This window comes from Athene noctua, chromosome 5 (assembly GCF_965140245.1).
Source record: "Athene noctua chromosome 5, bAthNoc1.hap1.1, whole genome shotgun sequence".
NCBI classification, from domain to species: Eukaryota; Metazoa; Chordata; class Aves; order Strigiformes; family Strigidae; genus Athene; species Athene noctua.
This window is the reverse complement of record NC_134041.1, coordinates 2,959,350-2,977,658: the sequence shown is the minus strand read 5'-3', so window position 1 is coordinate 2,977,658 and position 18,309 is coordinate 2,959,350. Positions and strand designations below refer to the sequence as shown.

Here is an 18,309-nt window from a genome sequence, read left to right as displayed (position 1 = left end):
AGCATCCATGTATTAAATAGTGGAAAGTTTTTAGTCTCGTACAGCTACAGGGTAAGGAGTTTGATTGCTTCAGCATTTTAATCTAAACTAAACAGGTGGTAGATCATGATATCTGACCAGAATAATGAAAATGATAAGGTAATCTGCTAGAATTAAAAATAAGCATTTGCAACATATTTCTCATATTACTGATGGAGCGTTTAGACTTTGTGCAATCAGTGTTCTGTATCTCTCAGGCAGGAACCCTCCTCCCAAAAGTGCAACCACCCCTCAAGAGACCAAAACTGTAGTTGTGCGTGGTCTCTCTCCATCATTCATTCAGAAGACCCTTTGGTAGTATCAAGACTTGGCTTTGTTTTGGTAAAATGGAGTCATGGGCAAGATGGTCAGAGCTGAGAAGTGGGACAAAACAGAGGGTGTCGCTCCTGGCGTGGTGAGGAAGGGACTTGGGAATGAACTTCAGGAGACCTGAAAAATTAAACAAGCAAAAAAATTTTGCTTGACCACAAGGGGTGGTTTTGGGAACTAATTACAGATGAGTGGAGAAAAATGGGAGGAGCAGTCTGTAAATACTAGGTACAAAACTAATGAGAAGGCTATGAGACATTATGTTTCAGTTTTCCAGTGTTGCTTGCTTCCAAGCTTTCAAGGAGAAACTGTGTTTTCCTTTACTTGTAGATAGTCTGTACAAAATAGTTTGAGTGTGTCTGGATGCTATCAGAGCTGACTAATGTTAATGAACCCACTAGTCAAATTTAGCCCTGTAATAAGTATGTGCTCATTTGAACTCAGCAGAATCTGTGTGCTTGGGCTTACTTTGGCAGACACTTGCTCTTATCACCTGCTGAGCTCGATATTACTGCAGTCCTTTGGCCTGAAGAACAAGAAATTAGGAACAGCAATGAAAAACCTTTGCACAGCTGTGCGGTTTGCAGCTACTAGGCAAGTTGGTCCATTGGAACTTCATCTGGATGTACTGTGCTCCGCGTGTTTATTTGGATTGCTTTGCCTTTCAGAGAAAACCTATATCCATTTCCAAGTTAACTAGTTTCTTAAAGTATGGCAGTTGCCACGACTTTGAAACATAATCTCTGTAGATCTGCAGTAGCATTGCATCAAATGCCGAGCTTCTTGTTTGTGGAGCTAATAAAAAAATCATCAGTGATTTATCCTTCCATGAGGCTTCAGTGGCTGCAAAAGCAGTTAAGACTGAACAAGACAGCTTTGCCCTGCTCCTGTTGGTTTCCTATTGTACAGGCTATTAACTTTTAGAGATTGGGTGGGGTTTTTTGGTGGCAAAGCCATTAGAGGGTCACGAAGACTTACGGATATTTGTACTTCTGGGTGAAATTAAGTTGAAGGCTTGCTAAGTCTTAGCTGCGTTGTTTAGAAGTGACTCTTTTGCACCAACCGTCACTTTAGTCCTGACCATGCTTGGTAAAGCGCATAAGGATTGCTGCTTAATTTAAGGATTCAGGAGATTGACTTTATCAAACCTTTGGATTTGGTGCCTGTTATTAAGGGGCCAGCATGAGGCTCGCAGTGCTGAGGTCTGCATGCCCATGATGGGATGTTCAGTAGCCTCTGAATTTTGCATAATTCTGCATCTGTTGAAGTCATGGGGAATCTAGTACAAGAACATGCTTAAGCCACTGATAGTTCTTGGTTGGACTGGATGATCTTCAAGGTCTTTTCCAACCTAGACAATTCTGTGATTCTTTCATTCTGTGAAACAGTTTGCAGACCCCCAAAAAAGTAGCAATGAAAATAAATTTGGGCCTATTGTTAAGTTTGGATTTAATTTTTCTTAATATTAGAGAGTATCTGAATCCAGGAGATGCTGATGAATCCTGGATTAAGGAAACTTTCCTATAGTGAGTGAATTGTAACTGTGGCTAAATCAGTACATTAACTCGTTCCAGCAATGAAGGGATTAAAAATAAACCTCTGAAGCATTGATGTAAACCTTTTGTGCGGACTAATTGCCTGTATAATTGCTTTTGTTAGCTAGCGTGTGGACAGCCCTGATCTGGAGTCCCACGGGGGCAGGACAAGGACAGACGTGCCTGTGTTGTGTCACCGTTGTGTCTGAAACCCAACCTGGAGCCATGAAAAGGGAGGTCGGTCTTCACCTCTGAGAGACCTTGCCTTCCCTTGAGGCTGCTAATAAACACAAATTGGCTGGAGGGCCTTGGTTTGGTTTTGGTCTCTCGAGGATGCTGTGCCTGCATGTGCTGGAGATGGAGGGATCTGGGTCAGGATCCTGCTTCTCTTAGTGCTCCCACTGAGACTTGAGCTAAGCCCAGTTCTCCACACACACGCTGATCAGCTCTTACTCACAAGTGTCTGGTTGACTTCAAGGAAAATTAAAAAACCCCAGCCTTTTAGCAGAATAAATTAAGTTTTAAATCTGCCTTCTGAAATGTACAGGCTTTAAGCCTGTCTGAGATCAGGCTTGTGTGGGTTTAGACCAGGGTGTAAGTTCCTCTTGAACAATCAATGTAGCTCAGTCCCGACTTGGCCAAAGCATCCAGCTCTGGCATCAGTTAAATATTTACATTCCCCCCTTTTTATATAAATTGTGCTCTATTAGCATACGTTTCACAGTGTATCCTTGTGTTTCAGCCTTTTTATAAATTTGGCAGTTTGTACATTAATCAACATCAACCCGTGTAAAATCCTAGGCATGAGGTTGAAGCCGTCAAACGTGCAACATTTACTGTTTCATCATACGCAGCCAATAAGTCATGTTGCAATGTATGCCTTGTACCAAGAGGATATGGTATAAAATGGAGCGTGTTTACACTAGGGAGACTTCTGTGTATTTAAGAAGTAATTGTTTCAGGACCGTTCATTAATTCATGAGCTGACATGGGTACATTTTTCCTCACTGCAACAAAAATAATTATCGAGCTCAAAAAATAATAATGAATTTGCACATGGCAGACTTCTACTGTAATTTTCTTCACAAGTTATAAGGGTTTAATTGTAGATTGCTAGTAGCCTTATCCATTTCAATCATTTCTGGCCCTCAAGTGCTGAGGTGCAAGGAGTTACGATGTGCTGCGATTTATGGTGGATGTAAATGATTTCTTGTTTGCCCTCCCTGTACTTGGCTGGGTTTGCCTTCTTTAAAGCTTTTGCGGGTGGATTTAGTGCAGTGGCACTGATGGAAGCCAGGGACAAGCAAGCAGGTGCAATGCAAAGCCCTGTCCCGGCACTTCATCCTTCGTCTGCAAACACTTCTATCCCAACCGTGCACTTGTGGGTGCTGCTCCGTCTGCTGTTTTGTGAGATAAATAAATGGGAACCTGTGTGGACGTTGTGTTGGTAGAGGGGCAGGCCCCCAGAAAAGCTTGTGCATGGCATTGGTGCCTTCAGGAAGGCAAGTGTTGGCTGTGGATCTCTAGGAGTCGCTAGGACATCTAGACTTTGCAGGAGAGGCTCTTCTCTTTGCTTGGAGGGGTCTTGGCGCTCTTCAGACTCAGGACCTGAGCCTGGGGGGGTTGTTAGGGAAACCTCCGTCTCAGGCAATTCAGACGTTGCTACCACAGTGTTGCCCCCCGAAATTGCCTAACGGAGAACGTTGCCTCCTTCCATTCCTCCCTGGTCCCTTCCTCACCATTCCTGGCCTTGGAACGTCTTCACTTAACAGTGCCCTGGGACATCATTCTTCATCTTCCTGCTCTCTTGATGCCGTGAGGGATTTTTGTGACTCCTCTGTTTCTTGTCACGTCCTCTTGCCACAGACTAGCCATCCAGAAATTTCTTGCAGCCGCTGTTAGTGTTTTGCTTTCTTCTGCTGCAGTCATCCATTTTCCTTTGTGTGATTCCCACTTCCACTTTCTCTTCTGTCTTTCCGCCAGTCTGAGTTGCTCTGAAGAGAATAGCTCAGGGCATGGAAAAAAATCCAGTATTATTTTAGGTAGGTTTGGAGAGATGAGAAATTTGCATTTATTATGCAAATTCCCAGCCTTTGTAGGTCTGCATGACAAACAGCTGTGCTGTGCTGCCTTCCAGGATTTTTACTCCTGAAGAACAACCAGACTCTGTGATATCCGTGTCCAATAAAACCGATGTCCAATTATGGGCAAGAAAGCGATGTGTTCCTCTAGTATCTTGCCTCCACATCCCTTGTGTTTCAGATTGAGCAGACTACAAATAATTCTCCCTAGAGAAAGGTAGAGGTCCCGTGGCTTTGTGCAGTGCAGGATCACGCCGGGTCCACCTGAGCGGGGCTGGTCCCAGGAACACCGGGCAGAGCATTTTCTGCGCTAGGCTCACGCGCCTGAGGTTCACGTCTGGTTGACGTCCGTGCGTTGAAGTGCCATCGTAGCCACATTTCTACAGTTCATAAGCACAAAGGCTCGACTGTGAGCTATGAAATGCTGGCGTTCAGCCAACTGGCCATTTCTTTTCTTCATTCCCTGTCATTAAAGCTGTGGGTTGCTCCAGGGTGCAGTGTTTTGCTCTTCTTAAGTGGAACTGTTAACGACCCAATTTAGAGCAATGTAAAGTGCACCCAGATTCCACAGTGACTTCTAAATCCATATAACATTAATGATAATCTGTAATTAATAGCTGCAATCAAAAGGAATTGTAGTTCAGTAATTAGAAATTTAGGATTAACGTATTAGCATATAAAAAAGGCCTTTAAAAACCTCTTCTTCCAGGAGATGGCTCTGATCCCATAGAAGAAAATAATTTTTAACTGATACGACCTTAGCTGAAGACCAAGTTACTAAAAATATTGCAGTTGGCCCTGACTTGTGTAGGTCATTAGACTACTACCAACACATTTCAAGGTATTTTTAAGAGTGTGCAGATATTCAGGACGTAGCAATCGCATTATTTTCTAATGATATTGCCTATTGGTATTCCAGAACAAATCTCAGGAACGATGTGTTTGAGGATAAGCTTTAATGTCCCCAGTAGGCCTTTTGGGGTGGGTATTACTGGTATTCTGTAAGTACAAGAAACCCCAGTGACTGCCCAGCTTTGAGCCAAAAGCTTTCCTGGTGTATCATCATCAAAGAGAGCAGATCTGCAAGAAGAGGTAAGGCAGAGGTGTCAGGTGCATGCGGCACTCTTGGCTTCCTACCGTGTAATCACAAATAGGGAACTGTGATTCCTTCTGATGATGCATCATAAATGGGCTAATCTTTCAATTTATCTCTGGCCCTCAGGAGCTGGAAGCATTTAGAAAGACTCCCAGGCAGAGAGGCTGTCCTTGCGTACGTGCTGATGAAAGTGCCAGTAGCAGCGATGAGGTGCTCTGATAGATGGAATAGGCTGTGGTATAAATGAAGTTCCTAACAATTTCCAGTCCTGCACGAAATGAAATCATCCTGCTGCACGTCTCGCTTTTGAAGCTGAAAATTAATGTGTTGTATATCTGAAATCCACAGAGCTCCAATTGTTCATTGGTGTTGAAAATTTCCCTATCTAATGCCAATTATTAACCCACCCCAGGCTATCAATAATGATACAGTGCACATAAATCACAGAGAGATACGCTTGAAAGAATGTGAACAGAATTAACCATTTGAATGTTATTAGCATCATGCAGTATCATCTCTGTCCCTCTGTGCGTGGAGCAGCCTGCAGAGCTCCAGCGGGTCCTCTGCCAGCAGAAATTGTGCTTTCTGGTTTACACAGCCATGGCAGCACTTGTGAACTCTGCGAGAATCATCTGGTAAACCTTGTCTCTTAGATCTGCCAATGCAACAGTTCGGCAGAATAAACTTTGCCTTTTCAGCCCCAGGGTAACCAGGTGGAGGAAGGCTAACTAGTTGGTGTTAAATATTTGAAGGAGATCTGCCATCATGCAGCATTTCTTCTTGCTTAGCAGATAGATCTTTTGTTAAGTTCCGTTCTCTGACAGTTCTTATTGCATATCATTTGTAGGCTCTTCTCTTTCAAAATATGTAAAATGGTGGTACAAAGGCCAGCAGCTTCACCTGAACGTGCAAGGTCGAGTCTCTTTCCAGGGTGTATTTTTATGCTGTAGACTATATATACTCCGTATCTTTTACACATTGTTATGTGCAGAAATTGCTGTATTCATGCCTAATCAATGGAAGGTTTGTTGTTGACCTGTGGTATGATGTACTATTAAAGGTGGTATATTCTTGAGAGACACCTGCCGTATCTGAAGAGCAGAAACACTCTCAATAATTTCCCGTCTTCATGCAGTTTTGCCTCTTTCAACTGACTGTGAAATTTCTGTGATTCCAACCTCCTTTTGAAACACAAGAATTGTATAATGCAGACATGTCTACTGACATGCAGAGATACTGATGTCATGAAAATAAAATCCTTTCACGCATTAAAGATATAAGCAAAATTTGAGGTATATATTATGGAAATTTCAGGATGGTGCCAATTTTTAAACAGACAAGAAAATTAGTAAATAATAGGTCGTATCCATTACAGTCTGCAGAAAGTATGTCTAGATTTCCTTCAGCACCTCCAGGGTGGGCTGTGGATAGGCTGGTAACTGGCTGATTGCAAAACGTAGTATCTTGGGAGATCAGATGAGAATGTGTGGGGAACTTACAAAGGATCAGTGAAACAGAAAACGCAAAAGGCAAAAAAAGGAAGATGAGGGAGATACGACTAAGAAGAAAAACAGCCGTGAGGCATATCTGTGGGAAGATCCTGGAAGAGATCAGTCAGGTAGCAACCAGACAGAGAGAAAGATGAAGCGTCGGTCTGGAATGTGCAGGAAAGCAAAAAATACTGAGCACTTAGTATAATTAGGTTTTGCTCTAAGTCTGTGTAGCTTTTTCCATGATTCCTGGTTTCTTGATGTTATATTATAGTAGGATAGCTAAGGAGTCTATTAAGATTTTTATTCACCTCCTTAAGGGTCAGTGATGTTTCTAGTAGACCTGCTGCTAAAATACATTTATCATTGATTTGGCCAAAATAGTAATGCCCAGATCTCCCGTTAAGTTGTCCTGTCTTGACCCTCCTAAGGGCGTGGGAGAGCTCCCCATTTGTGTCTGTAGTAACGTCTTGCCCAATCTTGTTTTTAGTGTCTCGTGAAATTGGGGTTTTATCACTTCCTTGGGCAAATTCCTTCATAGGATAACAAATCTCATTTGGGGGTTGGCTTTTTATGCAGCTTCAGAAAGAGATTCGCAAATGGAAAACAACTCTTTTTTTAACTTAGTTTAAACATTTATTTTGAATGGTTTATCTTATTACTCAGACTTCTAACTCCTTCCTTACTCTAAATACCTCCTTGCTCTTTTTGCTATTTTGGGTATTCTACAGTGAGATCTGAATTGCATGTGTTGCATTCACATTCATATTTGTATCAGAAAAAAATCGCTTACTCCCAATTATATATATATCATTAGCATATATAATTAGGGTATAGAATGACCCACTGGTGTGATACAAAGACAGGGTATGCCTATTAAGAAGACACTTTGAATTATTTTTTTTTAATTAGACATATCTTCCACCTGAAGAAGATGTGTTCATGCAGGACCTGGGACTTTCATCTCTGCACCTGAAAAGAAAGCCCGTCCCAGGCAACATTTCTACTAGACGTGTACATTCCGACGTGTAGCAGCCATACAGACTTTATGCATTGCTCGTAGGGCCTTGCAAGCAGAATAGCCACATTCTTAGACTTATTTTGCTCTCTACTTTGTTTCTATATAGCAGATTTATTCCCCATTAAAATCTTCAATCATCTCTGGGTTTGGTGTCATCTTAGTTACGTGCCTTGTTCCTGTTTTGACTTATATTCTCTTTACTTTGTGTTACAAATGCATCGCACAGAGCTATTAATTGGCCTGGGCATGGAGCCTGGATCTTCTCTTTTTGGTTCTGTGGCCAGGGGATGAGGCTGCCCCGTCCTTTTGATGGGTCTGTAACCGTGACAGTACAAACACTGCAGCACTGAGTAATGGTTGCTTCTGGTGAGAAAATGAGACGGTAGTGTGTGCCTGTGATAAGAACTAGCTCTGTAGTTTTTCTTCAGAGGCAGATTTTTGTAAACCTTATTGAAGTTTATTTAATCACAAAGGCTTTAAAAGGACTGACTTATGTGAAATTCACTCTACACTTATGCAATATGGTAATAAAATCAGATATTAGCCAATTTCTCTGTGGGGAGTGTATCTGAATACACTTTACTTGGCTTTTCACAGGGGTTATAATTGTCTGTCGTGATTTCTCATCAACGTAAGACCAACGTTTCTTAATAGTGACAGAGATTTGAACGGATACTTATCTTTCCAGTATTAAGGATAAGATTTGTCATTCATCTGAAACAATGTCATCTATAAAGAAAATCTTAACAGGAGAATGGTTCTCTCTGCTGATCACATTTCTCATGTTGACTTTTTTTCAAAACATCTTATTGTTCAAATATTTAAAGCAGGAGGACATTTTTAACAATTAATTAATTTTAAAACTCCTTATTTAGAATCCAAATGCAATATTAAGCAGATTTTTTTCTTTTTTTTTTTTTTGAATGGTGACAGCAAGTGGACAAAAGTGTTCCAGTGTCCCAAGCACATGTTGCTGTGTGTAAATCCTATATATGGGATTTACATGATGAAGGGAGCAATTAGTTAGTGGGAGTTTAAAGGTGAGGTGTGTGGATGGGGTGATGGATGCTGAGTGCTGCTCCCTGGTCTCCAGGTCGTGGGTGTCTTCCATTCGCTGTGACCTTCTTGGTGCTCCTGCTCTTTGTCCCACTAGCACACGGTGGGTTCCAAAAGGGACAAAAGTCCTACTCATTCCCAGTCTGTTTTATTAAACCCATTTTCCTCCTGGAGGAAGAGTTACTGAGCGAGGTGGCTCAGGCAGGAGCAGGAGGTTCCAGGGGAGGAACAAGTTTGCTCAGAGGAGGTTTTGATCCTTCTCCCATCCATAACTCATCCCTCTCCATGGGCTGGCTGGGAGCTCACCTTCTGACAGAGCACACCTCATATTTGGCCTGAGGGTTATAACGTAGTTTTTCCAAGGAGAGGTATCACTGCTCTCACTTTCATGCACAGCAATCCTCAGTCATCGCAGTTAGAAATAAAATTCATGCATGTCTCATGGACTTCTTTTCTGGGATGCTTTTGTTTTCTGCATTAACTTTGATTTGGTAGTGCGTCCCCATGCTGCGTAGCTGCTCTGCATGGTCCTTTCATTCAAATAAAATGTTAACTAAGGGCACAGTAATGCTTTCCTCTTAAATCGGAGCTTTAGTTCAGGAATATCCAAAAATTGCCAGTTACCAGCCTGGAGAGCTATCTACAAATTTTAAAGTTTGGTCTTCTAATGTGGTTTCTTCTGTAGATCAGATAATGGATGTCTGCTCTGTGAAATTCCTGGCCCTGTTTTCAAAGCCTGTTTAAGATAACATTAATATGAACACTCTGGAGTTTTAAATAACAAAATATTGTATTTGGTCACAGTATTGTTAGTACTTTTTCTTTCATTCCGGTTAATGTGTGTTAGCTGTTTGCAGAATACAGTTCCTTTGTGGGCCCTTAATACTAGAATATTTCCAGGTGAACTAAAGTAATATTACCTACAGAAAAGATACTGTCAAGTGCAAAGCTTGAGTGTGTGAGTACTGTGAATGACATAACCTAGTGCTCATGCGTTTAGTTGGTGCCCTGTAGACATAAGAGATGAACCTGTTTGGTCTCAATGGGAGGTGTGAGAGGCAACGGCACCTCACATCCCTGTCTCAGAGGGGGTTTTTTAAATCATATGCCTCCAGGAGGAAGGGCATGAGCTCAGGGGAGGCACAGGAGATGGAGCATCCCAATCTCTGGTACCGGCCCAGCACCAGCTGGGTCCCGGTCTGCATTTGGCCCACCAGTTATTTGTCACCTACCCCACATCTCCACTTCAGCTTCAGGGCAAATTCTGGGCACCGTCAGCCACGGTGTCCTGCTGCCTGGATGATCGTGGTCACCGTGAAGGTGATACTAGTACTGGATCCATTCTGTTTTCTTAAACCTTGCAGGTCTGTCAGCCACATGGTCCCCTAATATTTGGGTTAGGTAAGAAGCTCCACTGTTAAAAAAAGTAGAGTGAGGAGGGATGGACCCAGTGGGCCAAAATCTCAGGTTGCGTAAACAGGTCTCACCGCTGATTTCAGAGCGATGCCGTTTTACTTGGGCTCAGGATTTGTCCCCATCGGTGGGCTTCTGCCCTGCGTATCTGTGCAGGCCAGTGGCCATGTTCATAGGTGAGTTATAATGCTTTCAAATTCAGTGTTTACATTGGAAATACTTGACAGAGTCTTAAATAAGCAGTACTACCAGGTGGGCTTTTAAGAAAGGCGATATTTATAAGAAGTGTAGTGGCTGTATCTGAACTTAACTGCTTCATGGATTTGTGTGACTTTGTGTTTACAATATTCTCCTGATTTTTTAATGAAATAGAATAGTTGCCAACTGGTGAAATAAATGCAGAACATCTTTGCATCTTCTTGTACTGTCACAGTTTTGTGAGTGAAATTGCCTTGTTAAAAGCTGTCTGGGAACAAGCTAAAGGGGTGATGTCAAAATAAAAACAATACACTTCAAAATATTCCTGTTCTCATCTGGGATCCTGCTGATGCTCACCCTCACTGTGCACCTATGGGGCTGTGTGAAATCACCCAGCCCTGGGGGTCCAGCCAGGGTGCAGAATCAGGCCACAGGGTGTTAATTTGTAGTGAGTCTTTTCAGCATCTCACTCAGATCAGGAGCTGACACATTGAGTGCTGCTTGTTTTTATTTCAAATTCCCTCTCCCACATTCAGAGCCATAGCACTCCCGTCCAGCGTTGGTCTCCTGCTTTTCTAGGTCAGGTTTCCTGAGGCTGGGTGGACACAGGGAATTGGGAGGCGCACTGCATTTTTGTGCCATGTAATGTGTGTGCAGACCCCTTCTTCCTGCCCTTCCCACCGTCCCTCACTAAAGCTTGTATATATGTGTATTAATCCCTGGGGGCTGACTCTTGAGAGATCACGCTCCAAAACCAGGCCCTCCTAAGTCCCTCCTAAGGCTCATGTGGGTCAGCTGTTGCAAGGGGACAGTAATTCCACTCCCCACCATGTGATGCTGGGTTTATGCTGCTGAACGAGGTTTTGCAAAGACCCTCAGGGAGCCCAACAACCGTCTCATCATGGATACTGCACCCAGCCACCACAGCCTGTTGGGTCAGGGCAAGTGCTAAGGCAGCAGTTACACACCAGAGTCCTCGTATGGGTGTTTGATGATGAAATTATTGATGTTCAGACGTGGGAAGGTGTTTTACCGTGACCTATAGCTGAGGCAGGAATTATGCTGGCAGTTCCCTCAGAACCATCCTCCAGAAGACTTACTGTTTGCGTGTTAAAAAAATGATAGAAATGTAAGTCAAGACTAAAGTCACCATGCCACTTTTTGTTGGAAAGGAGAAAGAATATTATAGCAATGAGAAAATGCTACTGATGTTCAGATCAGTCTTTCCAGCCTGCGTTTACATGAGTCGTAGGAGGATTTTTCATACAAGTAGCCCTGTTAACTTCAGTGCACAAACTGTGTCTCTTCTTGTGCACATGGGTTTGCAGGATTAAAATCGCTTGTAAATGTTAATAGATAACATGTTCAGCAGCCTCATAGCGTTTGTGTTTTTCTTAGCTGTAATGACTGCAGAGTCATTCTACCTCTATAAAACTCATGGAGAGATTTTAAGGTGGGCCAAATACATCCCGAAGATTGGTTGCTTAATTAACACAAGGCATCACAATGACAGCATTGCAAAACAAACCCCAGCGCTGGCCCGGTGCCTTTTTCCACTTCGCTGGTTCTGCTACCCATATGTCTCAGCCTGCCAACACAGACATCGAGTGCATTTCAATAGCTGCTGTTCTTCAAATAATTTTATTACTGTGACAGCGACTTTATAAATGCCTCTTACTCTCCTGATGATACAGAATCAATATATTAACAGCATCTTTTTTTTTTTTTTTTTTCCTATTTTTCCCTTCCCAGGAGCAAATTCATCAGTTGTGGCTGATTTCATGCCTACATCATCATGGAACATCTCAAGTGAATTAGATAAAGGTAAGTAAGTGGACAGAAAAAAGTAGAAATATGTGAAATCAGATTTAAAAATCTCAATTCTTCTTCCTGACGTGACCAAATCAGCAAGCGGAGGGGTGAGAGGGCATTTAAGATAAACCTTGTTTGCCTTGTGATTGTTTGACATTTAATTATGTGTGGTTCTGTGATTTCTGGAGAATGCTGTTTGTTTCTTGTACCAGTAAAATGTTCCATGTGGTTAAAATATTTCAAGATGTGAGTTCTGTTGGTTTATGAACTGCTTGACGTTTTGTGTGGTGGATCTTAGGATTTGAACTCAAAATTAACAAGCATCGGGCAGTCAGTGTTGCCTCGATGTGTTTTGTGATGAAATTTTGAGGCTTTAAATTAATAGAGGGGGAAAAGACATTCGCAGGTGGTAATTATGTGTGATTTGAAACTCTCCGAAGGGTGTATATTGTAAAAAAAAAAAGGGATGTATTTCTCATTCCCCTTCATTTTGTAAATTATGCACCACCAATTATTTAAGCCAAATTGCTTAGCTTCCTCTAGGCCTTATTGCAAGGCAGCGGCCTGCAGCTCCTGCGTCAATCTGGTCTTTGAAATGCTTCTAACCTAATGTTTACAGTGGAGGATGCTGTTAGCCACACTAACTGTGCAATTTGTCAAGCACTCTTCATTTGCTTATAACTTTGCCAACCGTTAACTATTTAGACTGAAATTTCCCATCGTGGAGTTCTGCCACAGATGGTTTCTCCAAATGGTTTTGTCTGTATTTTGTTAATGTTTTTGAGGAACATGTGTTCATAATGTTTTATATTTATGCATAAATATGTTTTCTGTGCTCAAGTATGAAGAGAATATGTAGTTCTGGGTACTTTGAGTCTTACTTTAAGTAAGAGTCAACCAAGGTTGACTCCCTCCCCACCAGGGAAGGAGTAGGACTTTCTGGTGATCCAGGACACGTTGGAAAAGACAAAAGTCAAAGGGCTTGTGCTTGCTGGTGGGAAAGGGAGAAAAGCATGTTGTCGTTAATCAGAGAATTCCCAATTCACAGCGAATGGCTGAAAGAAGGTGTTGACAGAATGGATGTCTTATCCCACAGCAGTGATTCTTCCAGGTGCCCATGGCACGTCCGCAGGTCCGGGCTGTGCTCAGGGAACATCTCGAAGCTGTGGAGAAGTGAGGGCAGTGGTTCCCCCCACCCAGGATCCCTGTGTGTTTCTTTACCTGTTTGGCAGCTTTGTTTGGTTTTTCAAAAAGCGAGAAATAAATAGGGGGCCTAGAAAAAAGAAAGTCAAGGCCACAAAGCCAAACACTCAGGAAATGCCAGAGAGAAGGCAATCGGACAGTCTTAATTCACACCTCTTACAATATCCTTGGCAGGCAACCTTTAACTAGTCTAAGGGGTAAATTTTCTCCAGGAACTCACCCCACAATCACAGGAGAAGACAGGGTCACACTGTGTTGAAGTGGCAGAAATATTTTTTTTACAGATAATCCTCAGTGGTGGATTCTTTGCTCTCCACTGTGAGCCCAAGGGTTCAACTGGGAAAGCACCCGCAGCTTGCTATATATTGCAGGGAAAGCTGTGTGCCTCCAACCAAAAACTAGATGGGAGGAAGCACAGAAGAGGTATGGAAGATAATGTAATTTTACTAAATTGTATTTGAGCTGTGCTCAAAAATAGCCCCTAGCAGCTTCTTTGTTGTTATTCCTAACTGGAGATTTTGTGTAGACCGATTTCTTAGGAGCAGGGTGATTTTAACCCATATATTGGTGAGGCTTTCTCTCAGCTGATAGTTCAAATGCTCTATATTTTTATTTTTTTTTCAGTAGCATGTGCCCCAAGTGGACACTCTCCAAAGCCTTGGTTTGACTGATGTAGCTAGGAAACAGGGAAAGGTGCATGAGCATGGCCTGCCTGCCTCCTTTGGTGGCTGCTTTCTTCGGAATACCCTCCACGCCGGGTTGTACCAGCCAGGGTTCAGATGGCCCACCCTGGCTGCTGCTGTGCTGGCTCTGTCAGAAAGCAGCAGCTCCAGACTAGCAGAGGGAAAACCTGGGATGACTGCCACCATCCTGGACATTGAGTCATCTCATTGCTCAAAGCAAAGCTTACGCTTTCTGTGCCAGCGCCGAGCCTGGCCTCTACATTCGTAATTAAACCATTTTCCACATTAACTTCCATGGCACCTGTTCCTGAGCTATATTGTCAGAAACAGGTAAAATGAAGTTACACGCTTCTAATCCACCTGGAATGCGGCGATTACCACTCGTTGGGCTGAATCCTGCATTCCTGGGGGATTACCAGCCCCTTTGCTGGAACTGATTAGCATTTAGACGGCTGTGAGCTTACACACCTAAACAGAGATTTACATATGTGATTAAAATGCATTTGCTGCCCAAAAAGCTTAGTCAGAGGGGCGGATTCTCCCAGTGTGCCTACGAGCAAAGTAAGGCACACACGTTTTGTCTTGTCTAAGAGAGAAGCAGGGGCTTTAATGTGGGAGCTGCTGCTTCTACTCAAGGTCTTTGAAAGTCTGGCTTTTATAAAGCTGTATACTGCAGCACATGCTGACTTGGTGAGCTGAAACCTCAGAGGAGAAAATTAGGCGTGCACTTAGTTTCCATTTCTTTTGCAAACAAGCATCTCAAGAAATCAACATCCACTCGTCTTTGCTGCAGTCAGCCATGAGGTCACGCAGGCGTCCCAGTAAAACTCATTTTAAAGCCTATTAAGTTCACCACATGAAAGTGGTTTCCAGCCAAATTCCCCAATTAAATGGCTGTCCGCATTAAGTGGCTCTAACTCTACCTGCTGCCTTTTGGAAATGAGCATCTCTTCCCCCAGTACGTCTCCTGTGTTTGGGAAGGAGGAACAGCTCATAGTCTCGCTAAACAATATTCAGCATTTTGAAATAATTACTTAATATGGTGCTTTCCCTAGCTCGGCGAGTTTTGCAGTGATTATCTTACAACTGAGCCCTATTCAGGTTTCAATTTCTATTAAATAAGCTAAATCGACAGCATTAAACAGTTGCCTGTTTATTCTTTTTAACAGGAAATGAATTTAAAAGAGACGCAGCCACCCGTGAAGAGCTGTTGAAAGCAACGATTGATGGGAGGGAGGAGGTGGTTTCTCACCAAAACCTTAAAAAAACAAACAAACTGTGCATAAAAATTAAAAAAAGAATCACTTTTAAAATAGGGGAAATTTAGCTATGAGCATTTCTCTCTCTTTTCCGGCTGGTAAAGTCCTGCAGAGGGAACGCCACGAGGGAGAAAGAGAAATGAAAATGTGATCCAATAAATATTGAATTATACAAGGAGAAATAAACGAACTTCAGGGGGAAAAAAGGGGGCTCTGGTGATAGGAGAAGGCTCATCTCAGGAGGTCTGTGGCAGGATGCAAAGCCTTTTCACCCCCACGTTGCTCACTGGGATCTCCTTTGGGCTGGAGGAGCCTCACAGCCCGGCTGGCGGGAGAGCTCCAGCGGGGACCGGAGCTCGTCGCTTCGAGATGCTCGGGGAAGCCCCGCTCCGTCTGTGCTCCTGCGTGGCCCCCTTGCACCAGGTGTTGTAACCCCTCCTGACGCTCGCCACGGCACGGCCATTCCCTCTTGGTGGCTTCTTAGAGCAATTTCCTGATCCGGAAATTGTTTGACATCAGCTGTGGCTATAGGTGATACCTGAGGGAAAACAAAAAGGCCGAATGAAATGGGGAGTAAATGGAGTTAGCGAGGATGTTCTGCTCTGGTGCTGGCTTTTAGAGACTATGCTCTGTTCTTTAATGCAAATCTTTTTTGGGGTGCGCCAGTGGGTGAGGGAGCAAGGCAGGTGGCCCTGGACACTCTTTCCCCTTTCTTTCTTCCTGTTGTTTAAGGCATTCTCCTTTCTCATTTCTCCTTGCCTGTGCATTGCCTCCCTCTCTCCCCTTACACCACAGCACAAGCTCCTGCTCCAGCTCTTTCTTTGAGAAGGCTTCTGATAGACTGTGAGCTCTTCTTTTCCCTAATCCTTATTTAAAAAGGTGAAGAGCCCTTCATTCAGCTGCTTCTCTTCCACAAACATGATTGTGGAAGGATAGGCTTTTCCTTCCGTCAGATGTTGGTTTATTTACAAAGAAACAGATAGGTCTGAATTTGAATGAGAGCCTATTTACATCTGGTACAGTAGAGGAATTGTTTGGGAGCTCTTCATCCTGAGGCAAAGATAATATTGGAGTCTTTGCCAAGAAAGAGTCAGCTTTGAAATATTATTTTCTTTTAACTGTGAGTAAGATTCAGCTTCAGTGGACGTTGACTCTACAGGACTGATAAGAGAACAATGCTGTCGCTGGAGCTTCCCCTGATCAGGTCCTCCTGGTCCCCCCGTGCCCATCCACAGCCTCCTCAGGAGCTCGTTTCATCATGGCAGCTCCCTGACCATGCACAAGGATGTGTCCTGGCCGGGGCTGAGCCAGAGCTGAGGACCCAGTGCTGGGGTGCAGTGTGCTGTCTCATTGCTGGTACCTCCTCCTCCCCGGAGCTCTTCACTTGGTCCTACAATTTCCAAACAAAATCTATTATTAGAGTGAGTTTTTGCAGATACTGCCTATTTTTCTTGCCCTTTCATGGCCTATCTGCTTTGGCAAGCAAGTATAAAACATTAGAATGATTCAAGGCTTGGAAACCATTTTCATTTCCAGACATCCATGATCCCAAACCCGAGCTTAGAGCTCCCCACCGCTCGCAGCCTCCCTGTGTGGCATAGACCTTGTGGTCACTGCTGTGGCAGTCTCCTGGTGCTCCAGGTGTTATATGGAAAGCAAACATTCCCCGGAGAGCTTGGCAGCAGAAGTCAGGATTTTACAAAATACACCCCAAATCACTCAGTAGTTTAAGGTTAAGCTGGGATTTATCCTTAAGTATTCAAAGGCATCTCAATACAAGGATCACCTTGAGCAAGCATCCCTCCCCCTGGGATTGGTCTGGGGATCCAGAGAAGAAAATGACTGGGGAAGGCCAAAACAGGGGATGGGAGAGCTGCAGTATTTGTTCCACCACCCAGTGTGTGGGCCTGTGTGTTATTAACTTCTTGGAAATCCTCTGTGGGCAGAGCATCCCCTGGCAGGGTGGGTTGTGCGGCAGCTACACGCAGGAGGAGGCGCCGGAGCGCAGAACGTCCTGGTGGGAACACGCTGGTGATGGACTCTTTGGGTGTGGGGCCTTGACCTCCTTATTGACAAATCCAGGCTAAAGCTGGCGCCTCAACAAGTCCTTCCAGGCAGAGGTATGACCTGCCTGTGAGTTCTTAGAGGGAAAAATCTTTCTGATGTCCCAGGGAGAATTTGACTCTTAGGCAAACTACATCCTAAAAAACAAACAAAACCAAACGTGGAGAAAACCAGGTGGATCAAGGCCTCCTAACTTTAGCCCCAGTTCTTTAGCGATTTCCAGATTTTCTTTTGAAATCACTGGATGTGAATTTGATACACGTGGTGAAAGGGGAAGAATTACAGCTTTCACATTCATGCACAATTTACCTTTTTATTTTCCTTTATTATCTGGGGGATATTTGGTAAATCAAGCTCCCCTGATGGGGCTCAGGATTCTGATTCTATTTGTGGGGTCCCGTTAGTAGCGAGGCAGTAAATTACTGCTACTTTGTTTGAAAATTTTTTTAGCCACAGTACATTACCTCCTTTTGTTTGCTTTTCCACTGACAGAGTGTACGTTTTTATTTGAGAATTTGTGTTTCTTGAATGTCTCATTTATAAATAATACAGGGTGTGAAATTTGAAGGTCACAGAACAAAACCTGAAAAAGAAACCACCCTGAGTAATGCTGGGCATTGATGGCCAAAATCTTTCACAAAATGCTTCACTTACATTGGATTTTTTTTAATATAACCTCAGTGCGTGCAGTGAATATCTGACCATTATACATAAGGTAACTATATATAATAACCTTTTCCTGGCTCATCCAGCTATCTTTGTTTATTTGAAAGATTGATAGATCAGAGGGTCAAGGGACGTGTTTTATTGTAAGTTTCTGTTCCAAATTTCCTGACATTTTTGGTTTTAAAAAAATGGACCTTTAAAAGGCACAGAAAGGGCTAATAAGAACCAGATTCTAAAGTGATGCTATGTCAAAATGTCAAAAATAACAGCTTTTCTTTGACTCTGCAGCATTAATCTTAAGGCACATACCTTTCTATACACCCTTCCTTTAATAGCTTGAGGTTTTGTACGTGGCTCTTTACTGCAGAGCAGCTTCTAAAGTGA

At 43.2% G+C, this 18,309-nt stretch overlaps 1 protein-coding gene across 1 annotated transcript in view; it reads left to right on the top strand.

Annotated features, from left to right (window-relative positions):
* Positions 1-18,309, top strand: part of ROR1 (receptor tyrosine kinase like orphan receptor 1) — a 173,578-nt gene that overhangs the window by 105,062 nt on the left and 50,207 nt on the right. Inside the window, exon 2 of the mRNA XM_074906047.1 lies at positions 11,991-12,062. Within this exon, the coding sequence (XP_074762148.1) occupies positions 11,991-12,062 (72 nt within the window). The remainder of the gene's footprint in view (positions 1-11,990; positions 12,063-18,309) is intronic.